General features: G+C 40.3%; 1 protein-coding gene across 3 annotated transcripts in view; it reads left to right on the plus strand.

Annotated features, from left to right (window-relative positions):
- The window catches only part of myo5c (myosin VC), a 99150-nt gene extending 83775 nt beyond the window's left edge, over positions 1 to 15375 (plus strand). For all 3 annotated transcript variants that reach the window (XM_041175245.1, XM_041175247.1, XM_041175246.1), the window contains 10 exons: positions 827 to 995; positions 1691 to 1778; positions 2063 to 2170; positions 2297 to 2451; positions 2784 to 2873; positions 6507 to 6657; positions 7138 to 7423; positions 13606 to 13780; positions 14390 to 14470; positions 14640 to 15375. In XM_041175245.1, coding sequence (XP_041031179.1) covers positions 827 to 995; positions 1691 to 1778; positions 2063 to 2170; positions 2297 to 2451; positions 2784 to 2873; positions 6507 to 6657; positions 7138 to 7423; positions 13606 to 13780; positions 14390 to 14470; positions 14640 to 14792 — 1456 coding nt within the window. In that variant the 3' untranslated portion in view covers positions 14793 to 15375. The remainder of the gene's footprint in view (positions 1 to 826; positions 996 to 1690; positions 1779 to 2062; positions 2171 to 2296; positions 2452 to 2783; positions 2874 to 6506; positions 6658 to 7137; positions 7424 to 13605; positions 13781 to 14389; positions 14471 to 14639) is intronic.
- The last annotated feature ends 504 nt before the right edge of the window (positions 15376 to 15879 follow it).

The following is a 15879-nucleotide window of genomic DNA, read 5'->3' on the forward strand; positions in this document are numbered from 1 at the left end:
CTAAGATGCAAACAGATTTATGTGGCCCAACTGTTTGCTCAAGTATGATAGAACATTTATTCAGTAATGTGAACTCCAGAAATGTTACTTACTTTGCTTCTGAGCCAAGGTCTTGCCTTCGCCAAAGAAACCACCCAAAATGTTACCCAACCTATGATTTGTGCAGTATTTTCTAAATGTCTGAAGTGAATTTTCCAAAGCTACCCACTACTCAGTTATTATAGTTTTAATTGTTTTTTTTCTCCATGAACTATAATCTATAAAACTTACTGACTAAAGCAGGAGATTTTTTTATGTAGCCGCACTAGATAATTGCATTAGGGTTTTTGAACAGATTTCTGTAACTCTACTGTAAAATCTGGTGCAGGAATTGTTTTTATATTTGTCCTTCACATGTAAGGAATGACTTGCAAACCAGTGCAATTGATAGATTTTTTTTTTATATCATTGTAAGATTAATTATAATATTGAATGTGATTTACAGACTGTACCCATTGTGATTGATTTGCAAGAGACAATGCCAGGTTAAAACGATAGAGATTCATAATTATGGTTAACTTCATTATCTTGATTAAATAAAGCTTCCCTTCCCTTCCCTTAAAAGAGTAATTTAGAACTGAAGAGGGTCCCAAATAGTAACAAAAAATTACCATTTCTGTTTTCTAATTATAATACCACTGGAAAATTTAGATGCTTAATACTCAAATTGAGTAGCAAATTCCCCAATTCTCCTTTTCAAATAAAAAACAGTCAGCACTGTTAATTGACAATGGTACAGTAATGGGTTATGCCATTGAAATGTTCTCAATTTGTTAACAATATATAGATTGTTAGAGACTCAGAAAGCTAACTACACAAAAGAAAATGTGGAATTGCTTGCTAAAGTCAGAAAACTTGAAAATGAGAATTACCAACTGCTGAATTGGACCCAAACTGATAGCGCAGCCAGTAACAGAATACAAGAAGAAGCATCTCAATTAACAATGGAAAACTGGGTGAGTGCTGGAATATTGCCAACCCTACATTTCTACAGTGGTTTTAATGTGGATTGATGCAAATCATCTACTAAAATCTAAAATAGAGTGAACATGGTTAAAATGCAATTTTTGTTTGTCAGTAACAACTTTCACTTAAAACAGCACTGGAATGAGTTTGGATACTGGCCTTGGGGACATTCAAGCTTGGCTTCCCACAATGGGGATGTTTAAAGCCTCCATCAACAACATAGAACATTTATCATTAAGCTCCTTTTGATGGAGAATTGAACTCACAGCTCTTGGAGACAATTCAGAGTTTCACCATAGTATTAACTGATATTTGAATGAAATATCAGATATGTATAACCTGATATTATTTAGATGGCCTACTTGATAAAACACTGCACTGGATATGAGGCAAGTACAAAGAGCAGCTAAAAGCCATTCTGTCCCCTTGAAAATACACCTTAATTGGTTGACATAACAGTTGGAATGTGAGGTTTGTAACCCATACGGGCCACTCAGTAAAAATTAAGAGAATAGTTTTATTTTGATTTCAGTTTTTATTTTTGGAGGGTTCTATTTTTAAAGGAACTCTGTAGTAATATTATAGAAATTGAGAATTGTTGTTACATCAATGGCAGAACTTCATAATCCTGATGATCAGTTCACAGGACTGCGAAAGGTCATTCTGTGTCTGTTTTGTTTTGGAGGATCTTGAGGAACGTCTTGACCAGAAAGAAAAACAAATCAGGAAGTTGCAAAGTCAGATTAAGTCCTTAACCAAAACAATTGAGGAAGGTATGTAACTAGAACTTTGTCCATAGTTAGTGTCTTTTGGCTGGAAGTTTCGATATATAGTAGAGACTGCAATATGTTAAACCCAAAACCTAGCTCTTATAGTCAAGGAGCAGTCATGTAATTTAAAAAAAAAATCACATTTTCCTGATATTTGATGTAACAAGTTACTTTTTTTTAAAAAAAAGTGTATCACAGACTTTTGTGGCTCTACTTGAGATCTTGAAGATTTTGGAAGCAGAAATTATCTGATTTATGTAAAAAAAAATGTTAATAATTTGGGACAGGCGATCAAACCAATGGAAAACTGAGTCCAGTTGTGAGGAAGGAATACCGTGGAATGCTGGAATGTAAAAGTGAAGATGAAGAAAAGCTCATCAAAAATCTAGTTTTGGGTAAAGTTGTTTTTCAAGACAATTTCTCTGCTTTCTGAAAGACATATGAACAGTATTAAATCAATATTGTTCTTATGTTTAATAGCTATTCATATTTATATATATATGGTTATGTTTTACTTTTAGACCTTAAACCACGAGGTGTGGTTGTAAATATGATTCCAGTACTGCCAGCAAATATCCTGTTCATGTGTGTGCGTTACACTGATGATATTAATGATGCTGAAATGCTGAAATCCCTGATGAACTCTCTGCTTGGTGGTATCAAAAAAGTCACTAAGGTATGAAAGCCTCCCAAAGTGAATAAAACATGCATTATTTCTTTTTTAATGAACTTTAAGATATGAGGTGTTTCATGCAAAGTATGTTGTGTAATTTAAAAATGATAGGAATTTTTAGACTTTGTTATGAATATTTGATATCAAAAACAGCTGTAACACAATTGAAGTTGAGATCACATTAGAAACAGCTATAGGGGTTTGTGGATATCATCAACACATTAGAACTATGTTACATTTTCCTGCATGTTTTAATACGAAAAGTAAATATTTTTGGAAGTGAAAACTCTATCGTTACTCACATTCATTCTTCCAAATCTTACCTTGTTTAACAGGATCACAGTGAAGATTTTGAAATGCTATCCTTTTGGCTTTCCAACAGTGTCCACTTTCTCAATTGTTTAAAACAGTACAGTGGAGAGGAGGTAAGAACATGCCCCGTTGAGGAGTACTGGAGTTGTTCTTCAAATCTCCAAATTTTGTTAGGAAACACCTCTGTTTTCCATTTATATTTAAAGTTTTAAAGTGCAAAGTGTGCTAATCTACAATGAGATTGTTACTAAACCCGTTCATAGCTTTACAATCCGTGTGTTAACTTTTTAAAAAAATTCTTTCATGGGATGTGGGTGTCGCTGGCAAGATGGGCATTTGTTACCCATCCTGAATTGCCCCAGAGGAGGTGGTAGGAGCTGCCTTCTTGAAGCGCGGCAGTCCATCTGATGTAGGTACACCCACGGTGCAGTTATTAGCCTCACTTTTGAGATCCCCATGGCACTTTGTTATTGGCCATGACTTTTCCTCTGTATTTTCATTAACACTTTTTTAATATTCAGCTTGGGGAAATGGGCACCCCTGTCAACATTTTATTACTCCTTAAAATTAAAGCGAAATTCGGCGGATGCTGGACATCTGAAATAAAAACAGAAAGTGCTGGAAAAATGCAGCAGGTCTGGCGGAAACAGAGTTAACGGCTGGGATTTCCCGGCCCTGTTATGGGTGGGACCCGCTCCGGGAGAGGTGGTGCCCCAGCCAGAAGTCCATTGACTTTCAGGTGGGACCAGAAGATCCTGGCGGCGATCGGGTGTGAAAAATCCCACCCAACGTTTCGAGTCCAGAATGGTTCTGAAAAAGGGGCATAATGGACTCGAAATGTTAACTCTGTTTCCCTCTCCACAGATGCTGCCAGACAGGCTGAGTTTTTCCAGCACTTCCTGTTTTTATTTTATTGCTCATCCCTAGTTGCCCTAGAAAACTTGATGGTAGACTGCTTTCTTCAACAGCTGCAATCCATGCAGTGAAGGTACTCCCTCGATGCTGTTGGTCGGGGTGAAGATATATTCAGGTCAAGGAGGACAGTTTAGAGGTGATGATGTTCCCATGCATCTGCTGCCCTTGTCCTTCTAGAGGTCACATGTTTGGCAAGTGCTGTTGAAGGAGCCTTGGAGGTCTGCTTCATAATGAACCATGCAGCCACAGTACACCAGCAGTAAAGGGAGCAGGCATTTAAACTGGTCCAATTGAGACTCTGGCCTCAATTAGATGCCTATCTAATGTTCATGATGGGAATTTGGTGATGGTAATGACAAGGGGACACTGATCAGCTCTCTCTTGGGGAGAAGGTCATTTCTTGGCACTTATCAGTCCAAGCTTGGATGCTACCCAGGTCTTATTTTCATGTGACCATGGGCTGCTTTGTTATTCAAGGAACTACAAATTAATCTGAACACTCTGCAATCAACAACAGTTTGTATTTGAATAGCACCCTCAATACCATAAAACATCCCAAGGTGCTTTACCAGAAGCATTATAAAAACTTGATCCCAAGCCACATAAGATATTTGGGCATTTGGCCACAAGCTTGGTCAAAGAGAGTGGTTTCAAGGAGTAGCTTAAAGGAGGAAAATGAGGCTGAGAGTTTAGGGGAGTGAATTCCAGCGCTTGGGACCCAGGCAGCTGAAGGCAGTACCACCAATGATGGAGCATTAAAATCGGAGATGCTCAAGAGGATGGAGGAGATTACAAAGATAAGGAGGGGAAAGAGCATGGAGATATTTGAAAACAAGGATGAGAATTTTAAAATTGAGGCATTGCTTGTCTAGGAGCCAATGTCAGTCAAAGATCACGGGGATGAGCCCTATTTTAAATTGTTCCACCATTGGTGTGCATAAGGACTCCGGCAGCAGGGTTTTGGATGACCTCCTGATTCCAGAGGATAGAATATAGGAGACCAGTCAGGAGTGCATTAGAACAGCCATGGCTAGCAGTTTGGGAGGTGCTGGCATGAGCTTTGTTGTATCATGGGTCAGAAGTGAAGACATTCACTGATGAATGTACTGGATAAACAGAAATTTTCTCCATTTAAATGTTGGGAAGATGGAAAACATTGTCTTCAGTCCATACAAACTCCACTCCTTGGCTACTAACTCTATTCCTGTGCCTGGCAACTGTCTGAGGCTGAATGAGACAATTTGCAACCTTTGTTTCATATCTGACCATGAGATGAAAACCCATCGCACATCCTGCCATTGTTAAGACCACTTGTTTCCACATCTTTTGGATCTCTTGACTTTGACCATACCTCACTCATCTGTTACTGAAACCCTGATGCCATGAGGCTCATAATTACTTTTCTAGTATAGACTAGTACAAATGATTTCCAATTATTTAATCTTGGTTAAAATCCAAGGAAAAGTAATGAGCCTCATCATGTCTTCTGTCGCGGCTACAGCCCTGATTTCCCTAATCCTTCTATTTATCGCATTCTGACTTCCGTCACTTAGCCCAGACAACGAGAAATTATCCCCATATCAATGTGGCTTTGACCCTCTAGGAAGTGCACGCCTTCCATTTTCCTTACGATTCTTCCTCGGAGCTATCTTATTCCTACTATTTGACCTAGAAATTGCTCTCCTTCTCCCTCTACCTTGAGGTGATCAATTATTATCACCACTCTACACATTACTCTGAGCAGCAATTATCTTAATTTTATTAACTCTAGGCCTTATTTATGAATGGATTAGTATTCCAGGGACTGGGGACCTGGGTTCAAATCCCACCACAGCAGATGATAAAATTCGAAGCCAATAAAATTCTGGATTTAAAGTTTTGATGCTGACCATGAAAACATTGTTGATTATCGTAAAAACCCACCTGGTTCACTAATGTCCTTTAGGGAAGGAAGTCTGCTGTCCTTACCCGACCTGGTCTCTGTGTGACTCCAGACCCACAGCAGTGTGGTTGACTCTAATATGCCCTCTGAACAAGGGCAGTTAGGGATGGGCAATGAATGCTGGCTTAGCCAGTGATGCCCATATCCCATGAATGAATAAAAAAATGCAAAAACATGGCATCAGGGTTTCAGTAACAGATGAGTGAGGCATGGTCAAAGTCAAGAGATCCAAAAGATGTGGAAACAAGTGGTCTTAACAATGGCAGGATGTGCGATGGGTTTTCATCTCATGGTCAGATATGAAACAAAAGTTGCAAATTGTCTCGTTCAGCCTCAGACAGTTGCCAGTCACAGGAATGGAGTTAGTAGCCAAGGAGTGGAGTTTGTATGGACTGAAGACAATGTTTTCTATCTTCCCAACATTTAAATGGAGAAAATTTCTGTTTATCCAGTACATTCATCAGTGAATGTCCTCACTTCTGACCCATGATACAGCAAAGCTCATTGATGAAGCAGCCTAAGATATTTGGGCCTAGGATGCTGTTGTCGGAAACTCATGCAGTGACTGAGATGAATGGTTTCCAACAACCATCTTCCTTTGTGCTGAGTATGACACCAGCCACTGGAGAGTTTCCTGCCCGATCCCCATTGACTTCAGTTTTACTAGGGTCCAATGCTCGGTTGAAAGCTGCCTTGATGCCACTGTCACCTCACCTCTGGAATTAAGCTCTCGATTTCAAACTTGTTGAGCAAGGGATGTTTTAGTCCTTTGGCAGGTGGGGAATGAGTCTTTCTCACTTCTCAAAGAATAAATATGTATGGGACTATTGTTTGTGCTGTTACTTTCATCAGTACGTTTTTAAAAATATATTTATTGTTTTTAATGAAGGAGTTTCTGAAGCACAACACTCCTCAACAAAATAATCAGTGTCTGAGAAACTTTGACCTGTCTGAGTATAGACAGATTCTGAGTGACTTGGCTATTCATATTTACCAACAACTCGTTCAAGTGATGGAAGATAATCTTCAGCCAATGATAGGTAAAGATGATTTACATTTCATTTATATTCTCTTCAAAACTATCAACTCTGGCACATCAGGTGGGAAATTCATGTTCTTTCAGAAGATCTTGTGCCATTCAAAATACACCCCAAATATTCATCAAGAAATCTTAGAACATTGACCTTAAATGAAATGCAACTTGTGATTTGGCATCTATGCTCATGCCTAGTGCTACAGTTGAAATATGATAAGGTTCGGTGATAGTTTTGTGATGCTTCTGTATGATAAGAGTGCATATGATGGAGTAGGGTATAGATAGCAATTGAAAATGGACGGGTGTGTACAGTGCATGTAAGAAATGGTGCAATCACCAATAGTGATAGCACTATTCCTGGTATGCATGGCTGGATTGCCTGTTTGTCCATGGACTTCTGTGCACTGTCAATGATTACATTAGTAAGTGTAGTTCCAGTCAAGTATGAAACTGCTAATTCGCAATTATTTTTGCTCCATTGTAGTACCAGGAATGCTGGAACATGAAAGTCTTCAAGGCATTTCGAGCATGAAGCCAACTGGGCTTCGGAAACGATCTTCAAGCTATCGAGAAGAAATGAACAAGTACACCATATCTTCCATTTTGCAGCAACTGAGTTACTACTTTACCACAATGTGCCAGCATGGCATGGACACAGACCTGATCAAACAGGCGGTTAAACAGCTCTTTTTTCTAATTGGAGCAATCACTCTTAATAATCTCTTCCTGCGCAAGGACATGTGCTCATGCAGAAAAGGAATGCAAATCAGGTAAAGTCAGAAATGTTGTAGGCATTTTGTTTCAGTCCTTCCTGACAAAGAGTGAGTTGCAGTAAATCTGCCAGAGATATAACCCCAGGTACTTTGATGAGCCGGATTTTAACTCTCTGCAAGCAAATGGGTCGGAGTGAGTTAAAATCTCGCCCATGTGTCTCTTGTACTTCGAAAGCTGAAAAGAGGACTTGAAAGAATGGGAGGAACTTGCATTTGTACAGCAGGAGAGAAACACCTACTCCACCTTGTCCTCACCAATCTACCTGTCACAGATGCACCTGCCCATGATAGTACCAGTAGGAGTGACCATCGCACAGTCCTTGTGGAGACAAAGTCCTGTCTTTACATTGACAGTACCCTCCATCGTGTTGTGTGGCACTACCACCATGCTAAATGGATCAGTTTTGAACAGATCTGGCAACTCAAAACTGGGAACCCTTGAGGTGCTGTGGGCCATCAGCAGCAGCAGAATTGTATAAAACTACAATCTGTAACCTCATGGCCAGGCATATCCCCCACTCTATCATTACCGTCAAGCCAGAGGTTAAACCTTGGTTCAATGGAGAGTGGAGAAAAGCATGCCAAGAACAGCACCAGGCATACCTGAAAATATGGTGACAACCTGGTGAAACTATAACACAGGACTCCTTGCATACTAAACAGTGAAAGCAGCATACGATTGACAGAGATAAACGATCCCACAAGCAACAGATCGGATCTAAGCTCTGCAGTCCTGCCACATCCAGTTTTGAATGGTGGTGGACAATTGAACAACTCACTGGAGGAGGAGGCTCTAAAAATATCCCCATCCTCCACGATGGGGGAGCCTAGCACACCAGCGCAAAAGATAAGGCTGAAGCATTTGAAACCATCTCCAGTCAGAAGTGCTGAGTGGACGATCTACCTCAGTCTCCTCCTGAGCCCCTAAGCATCAAAGTTACCAGTCTTCAGCCAATTAAATCCACTGCATGTGATATCATGAAACAGCTGGAGGCACTGGATACTACAAAGACTATGGGCCCTGACAATATTCTGGTAATAGTTCTGAAGACTTGTGCTCCAGAACAATCTGTGCCCATAGCCAAGCTGTTTCAGTACAGCCACAGCATTGGCATCTACCCGGCAATGTGGAAAATTGCCCGGTTATATCCTTTCCACAAAAAGGAGGGCAAATGGAGGAAATAACGAGAGTACAGGGCAAATGTGTTCCCGTAAAGACAAAGGGGGTGGGGGGAACCAAGTCTGGAGAATCCTGGATGTCAAGGGACATAAAGATTAGGATTCAGAAAAAAAGAGAAGCTTATGGCAGATACCGAGGGCTTAATACAGCAGAGTCTCTAGAGGAGTATAAAATGTGTAGGGGGAATGTTAAAAAGGAAATTAGGAAAGCTAAGAGAGTGCATGACAAAACATTGGTGGGTAGAATAAAAGAAAACCTACGGGGTTTTTAAATATATGAAGAGCAAGAAAATAACTTGGGAAAGAGCAGGGCCAATTAGGGACCATAGAAGTAACCTGGGTATGGACCCGAAAGAAGTGGGTACAGTCCTCGATGAATACTTTGCATCAGTCTTCACAATGGAAAAGGACAACGCAGGTATAGACATCAGGGTGGAGGACTGTAAAATATTAGAGGAAATTAACATAGAGAAAGTGGAGGTATTAGCGGGTTTAGCGGCCTTAAAAGTGGATAAGTCCACAGGCCTAGATGAGATGTATCCCAGGTTGTTGAGGAAGACAAGGGAAGAGATATCAAGGGCTCTGGCAGTCATTTTCAAATCCTCTTTGGCCACAGAGGACTGGAGGCCTGCTATTAGAAAATGGAAGAGGGGATAGACCGGGAAATTACAGGCCAGTCAGTCTAACCTCAATGGTGGGGAAGTTACTAGAAAGAATTCTGAGGGACAGAATATATCTGTACTTGTAGAGACACAGATTAATCAGGGATAGTCAGCATGGATTTGTTAAAGGAAGGTGTGTTTGACAAATTTGATCAAACCTTTTGAGGAGGTAACCAGGAGTGGTGATGAGGGTAATACATTTGATGTGGTCTACATGGACTTTAGCAAGGCTTTCCATAAGGTCCCTCATGGCAGACTGGTCAAGAAAGTAAGAGCCCATGGGATCCAAGGCAAAGTGGCACTTTGGATCCAAAATTGGCTGAGAGGCAGGAAGCAGAGGGTGATGGTAGAGGAATGTTGCTGTGACTGGAAGTCTGTTTCCAGTGGGGATCTGCAGGGCTCGGTGCTGGGGCCCTTGCTGTTTGTGGTGTACATAAATGATTTGGACTTAAATGTAGGGGGGATGATCAAGAAGGTCGTGGATGACACGAAAATTGGTAGGGTGGTAAATAGTGAGGAGGATAGCTGTAAACTGCAGGAGGATATCAATGGACTGGTCAGGTGGGCAGAGCAGTGGCAAATGGAATTCAACCCAGAAAAGTGAGAGGTAATGCACTTGGGGAGGGCTAACAAGGCAAGGGATTACACTATAAAGGGTAGGACCCTGGAAAGTACTGAAGATCAGGGGGACCTTGGTGTGCATATCCACAGATCCCTGACTGTAGCAGGGCAGGGAGATAAGGTGGTTAAGAAGGCATATGGGATATTTGCCTTTATTAGCTGAGGCATAGAATACAAGAGCAGGGAGGTTATGCTGGAACTGCATAAAATGCTGGTTAGGCCACAACTGGAGTACTGCGTGCAGTTCTGGTCACCACATTATAGGAAGGATATGATTGCACTGGAGAGGGTGCAGAGGAGATTCACCAGGATGCTGCCTGGGCTGGAGGGTCTGAGCTAGGAGGAAAGATTGGATAGGCTAGAGTTGTTTTCCTTGGAGCAGCGAAGGTTGAGAGGGGACCTGATGGAGGTGTATAAGATTATGAGGGGCATAGATAGGGTGGATAGGAAGGGACTTTTTCCATTAGTAGAGGGGTCAATAACCAGGGGGCATTGATTTAAGGTAAGAGGTAGAAGGCTAAGAGGGGAGTCGAGGAGACATTTCTTCACCCAGAGGGTGGAGGGAGTCTGGAACTCACTGCCTGAGAGGGTGGTTGAGTCAGAAACTCTTGTAATATTTAAGAAGTATTTAGATATTCACTTGCGTTGCCATAGTCTCCAGGGCTATGGGCTAAGCACTGGAAAATGGGATTAGCATAGTCAGATCTTTGTTGACTGGCACGGACACGAATGTTCTCCTTCTGTGCTATAAGTGTTTATGAGCCTATGAGTCAAATCCAACCTGACCAATTGCCACCCCATCAGTGAACACTCGATCATAAGCAAAACGATGGAAAGTGTCATCGACATTGTTATCTAGCAGCACTTAGACAGCAATAACCTGCTTACTGATGCTGAGTTTGGGTTCTGTCCGAGCCACCCAGCTCCTGACCTCACTATAGTCTTGGTCCAAACATGGACAAAAGAACTGAACTCAACAGGTGAGGTGAAATGTCTGCTGTTGACATCAAGGCAGCATTTGACTGAGTGTGGTATCAAGGAGCCTGATCCTGGGGTCAATGGAAATCAAGGTGAAAATGTTCCACTGGTTGGAGTCATATCCAACACAAAGGAAGATGGTTGTGGTTGCTGGAGGTCAGTCATCTGGGTCCTAGGGCATCGCTGCACGAGCTCCTCAGGATAGTGTCCTAGGCCCAACCATCTTCAGCCGCTTCATCAATAACCTTCCCTCTAGCATAAAGCCAGAATTGGGAATGTTCGGTAATAATTGCACAATGTTCAGCACCATTTGTGACTTCTCAGATACAGAAGCAGTCCATGTCCACATGCAGCAAGACCTGGACAACATTCAGGCTTGGGCTGATAATTGGCAAATCACATTCACACCACACAGGTGCTAGGCTTTGACCATCTCCAACAAGAGAGAATCTAACCATCGCTCCTTGATGTTCAATGGCATTACCATCACTGAATCCCCCACTATCAACATCCTGAGGGTTACCATTGACCAGAAACTGAACTGGACTAGCCATATAAATGCTGTAGCCACAAGAGCAGGTCAGGGGCTGGGAATTCTGTGGCGAGTAACTCACCTTCTGATTCCCAAAAGCCATCCACCATCTACAAGACGCAAGTCTGGAGTGTGATGAAATACTCTCCACTTGCCTGGGTGAGTGCTGCTCCCACAACACTCAAGAAGCTTGACACTGTCCAGGACAAAGCAGCCCACTTGATTGGCACCCCCTCCACCACCGAGATACAGTGACAACAGTGTGCACCATCTACAAGATGCACTTGGCTCCTTCAACAACACCTTCCAAACTCACAACCTCTACCATCTAGAAGGACAAGGGCAGCAGATGCATGGGAACACCACCACCTGGAAGTTCCCCTCCAAGCCACACACCATCCTGACTTGGAACTACATCCCTGTTCTTTCACTGTTGCTGGGTCAAAATCCTGGAACTCCTTTTCTCACAGCACTGTGGGTGTACCTACACCACATGGACTGCAATGGTTCAAGAAGGCAGCTCACCAACAACTTTTCAAGGGCAATTAGGGATGGGCAATAAATGCTGGCCTCGCCAGTGGCGCCCACATGCCATGAATGATTTTTTTAAAGTTCACAATCTCAGGATATTCCAAAGTGCTCTATAACCAATTCAAATATTTTTGAATTCTAGCTACTTTTGTAACCTAGGGAAACACAGCAACCAATTTGCACACAGCAAGATCTCAGAATCAGCAATGAGATTAAATGACCTTATTATCTGTTTTAGTGGTGTTGGTATTATGACACAGCCAATGATAAGGGTTGAGTTGTTCAAATCCCAGAAGGAAACTTAAAATAACTGTCATAATCCATTTTTACAATTTGTATGTTTCAAGATGCAGGCTTTTGAATTCAATAGTAATAAGACCACCGAGTCTCAAAAGGTTTTTTTTTTACTAAACTATATTAAACATTTATTAATATAAGAAAAATTGTTAGCATCTACACATGTCTACAAAATTACTGCTATAATAACTACAAAAATCCCCTAATTAATCTGACTCCCAATACATCCCCATTAAGGCAAAAGTAAAACTCATAGATTTAAAAAGACCCCGGGCAAAGCAAATTTGACCTTACGAATTCAAAATGAGATTCCTTGCAGACACAGTTGCAGATGTATAGGCTGGTTAGATCTTAAAGGCCTCTGATCTACACACACAAACTCCTTTCTGTTTATACCCAGCTTTTCCTTTGAATTTAAATGTTCCATTACATCCTAGGCTTTTAACATCATATCTTCTAACAATAACATTTTCATCACACTAATTTTATTAGTAATATAAACACATTGCTTGGCGTCTCCCAGTTAGGTGCAAGATTTCACTAATTGTTTTGAATGGTTTATTTGAAAATCCAAATTGGTCCCTTGACCACCAATGTTTCTAAACTTCTCCATGTTTATCTAATTACCATTTCAAACCTACTTCTTTCTATATATCAAAGGACCCAGACTAACTGGCTTTAATCCAATTAAGACACACACACACACACACACACACACACACACAAACATAGACAGACACCACTAAACTCTATTTTAAAAAAGTAATTTCCAATAACATTATAAACATTAATCTCTTCATGACAGTTGGTTGATGAATAAATGTTAGCCAGGTCACCAAAAGAAACCCCCCTGCTCTTCTTCAAACCATGCTAATGATTTTATATTTACCTACCATTTCTTATCTATCTACCTGAAGGGTTGCAAAAATAAACCACTGAATGACACCTACTGCAATACCCAGAGGTGTAAATTACATAAGAAAGAATATATTTTCTGTAAACATTAATTCTAACTTGCATTCTATTTGTGTAGTACACAACCCAATTAAGGTAATAATTTACATGCAGGAATAAAGTACTTTTGCCACCAACTTGGATGTCTGTCATCAAGAGAGGAGACTGAAGGAAAGGCAGAAATGTGTCCAGAACATTAAACTTGCAAATTTAAAAGGCGTCTTACTAAAATAATGAGTTCATGTTAATCTCATTCTGTGTGTATTAAATTGAGTTATTTGCAATGTAAATTTAGTTCAGCATAATTCAAACTGGTGTGATTGTTTGATATTTTGAATCTATAATGGACTTGTCCCAGTTATCAGTAATTTATGATATCTGGTTCAGTATATCTTTAATGAATGATTTCTTTATTCTTGACACAGGTGTAATATTAGTTACTTAGAAGAGTGGCTGAAGGATAAGAACATGCAGAGTAGCAATGCAAAAGAGACCCTGGAGCCACTCTCTCAGGCTGCCTGGCTACTTCAGGTCAACAAGACAACAGACAGTGATGTGAAAGAAATAAGTAAAAGATGTTCATCCCTCTCAGCTGTGCAGGTCTGATTTTAGCTTTCAATATTTCTGGTTGACCTCTCATGATTGTTGTCAGACAAATTTTCATTCTTTCGCCTCTCTCTCTCTCTCTCTCACTCTCTCTCTTACTTTCTCCAAATATTCTCTACTCTCTCATCTCTCCTGTCTCAATCTCTATATTTCTGATTGGACCATTAGATCTGAAGAAGGGTCATAAGGACTCGAAACGTTAACTCTGTTTCTCACTCCACAGATGCTGCCAGACCTACTGAGTTTTTCCAGCACTTTCTGTTTTTATTTCAGATTTCCAGCACCTGCAGTATTTTGATTTTATCATAGTACTTCCATGTTGAATGGTTAATACCTTTATAGGTTATTTTTAGCGTATCTTCACACACACGTTTTTTCCCTTTGGGGAATAGTGGGTAGGTGGTGGAAGGATTCCCGAGCTGATTATCAGCCTATTGAACCACCTCATGAGTGCTTTTTCCATGGCCAACAAGTCCTGACATTGGACTTGAACCCAGAGGTAGGGACACTACCACTGTGCCACAAGACCTCCACATTTATGTTTAAAGGAGCTCCTTTCTTATGTGGAATTTCTGCCCATGTTTCAATACTTTATTTCAACAGATTGTCAAGATTTTGAATTCCTATACACCAATCGATGACTTTGAGAAACGTTTGGCTCCATCCTTTGTGCGGAAAGTTCAGGTGAGTAAAAATAATACTTTGAGGTTAAACCTAATTTCATAATCTGCACACAAGAAGGAAGAGGACAGTATCTGAAAGCCAAGGCTCAAGCAGGGGTTTGGAGAGAGCAGTTAAGGGAAAAGCTATAAATTATTAAAAAGTAAAACCCATTGTTCTTATTTTCTTTTAGGCACAACTGAACAGTCGTGGAGATGGATCAACCTTAATAATTGATGCCAAATATCATTTTCAAGTGACTTTTCCATTCAGTCCATCTCCACAGGCGCTGGAGACAATCCAGATCCCCAACAGCTTCAAACTAAACTTCCTTACCAGGATATGACGCATGCTACTGTATAGAATTTTTGTGGTAAACTTTGAAAATGAGAGTTATTTTTAAAAAATTAATACCAAAGACATTATTGGCCTGGACTTTGGAGATTGGGCGTTTATTCATTTTCTTTCCCCTCAAATGCCAAAATTAATTAGTTATTTGAGTATAAGTAAATTTTTATATTATGCATTTTTTAAAAATGCAGTCTATTTTCACAAAATATTGAACATCTTCAGTTTTGATTGGCTGCTCTTACAAGTACAGTATTTAATTTTTCTAAAAGTTTCATGGAGCATTTGACAAATGGCTGCAGACTTAAGTTGCATAACGTTTTGTATAGCGATGAAAGCACATTGGTGCTATTCATAACGTTGATAAGAAATTATTCCCCCAACAATATGTACTAGTGGTTTAAAAAAATGGTTTGAGCTATGCAGGTTCTAAAATGCTGAGATAGAAAAGTAATGCATGTTTACAACCAAAGAAAATAAAAGGAAAACCACGTAATGAACCTATTTATCAGGACATTGATTCCTGTGTATAGATTATATTTTAACTTTATACTATGAATGTTGTTCAAAAAAGCAAAATAAAGAAATATACTGACAATGTCTCATTTCTGTGTGAAGTTTCACAGCACTTTGTAAGATTGGGAAGAAAAACCTTTTTTTTATCACGAATGCATTGCTTTTTATAAACTTGAGAAAAGATTGCGCCTATGGCCTTCCTGAGGAGATATGATTTCCTTCGGACTGCTCACAGCCTATAGTGAGACAGTCGCCTCCTTTTACTGTATTCCATCTGATCTGACCCACCCCATTGTACAAGGCTACCCACAATTAAATGTCACCCTATAGAATTGGATCTGTCTGCACTGTACAGTTTTCCCCATGTTGTGAGTTAGTGCTGTTCCACAATTTGTGAGCAGGAGTTCAAATGCAATTTGCTGGTCAGCCTGTTTCCTTTCCTGGTTTCAACTATCTTTTTGTACGCTGGTAAACGACATAGTAGAATTCTGCAAGGTGCAACTAGATTTAAAGTACCCATTTTGTAATCAAAGTGCTTTTTAACTGTACCAGACTGGAGTCACTCATTG

The sequence above is a fragment of the Carcharodon carcharias genome, chromosome 26 (genome assembly GCF_017639515.1).
Source record: "Carcharodon carcharias isolate sCarCar2 chromosome 26, sCarCar2.pri, whole genome shotgun sequence".
NCBI lineage: Eukaryota > Metazoa > Chordata > Chondrichthyes > Lamniformes > Lamnidae > Carcharodon > Carcharodon carcharias.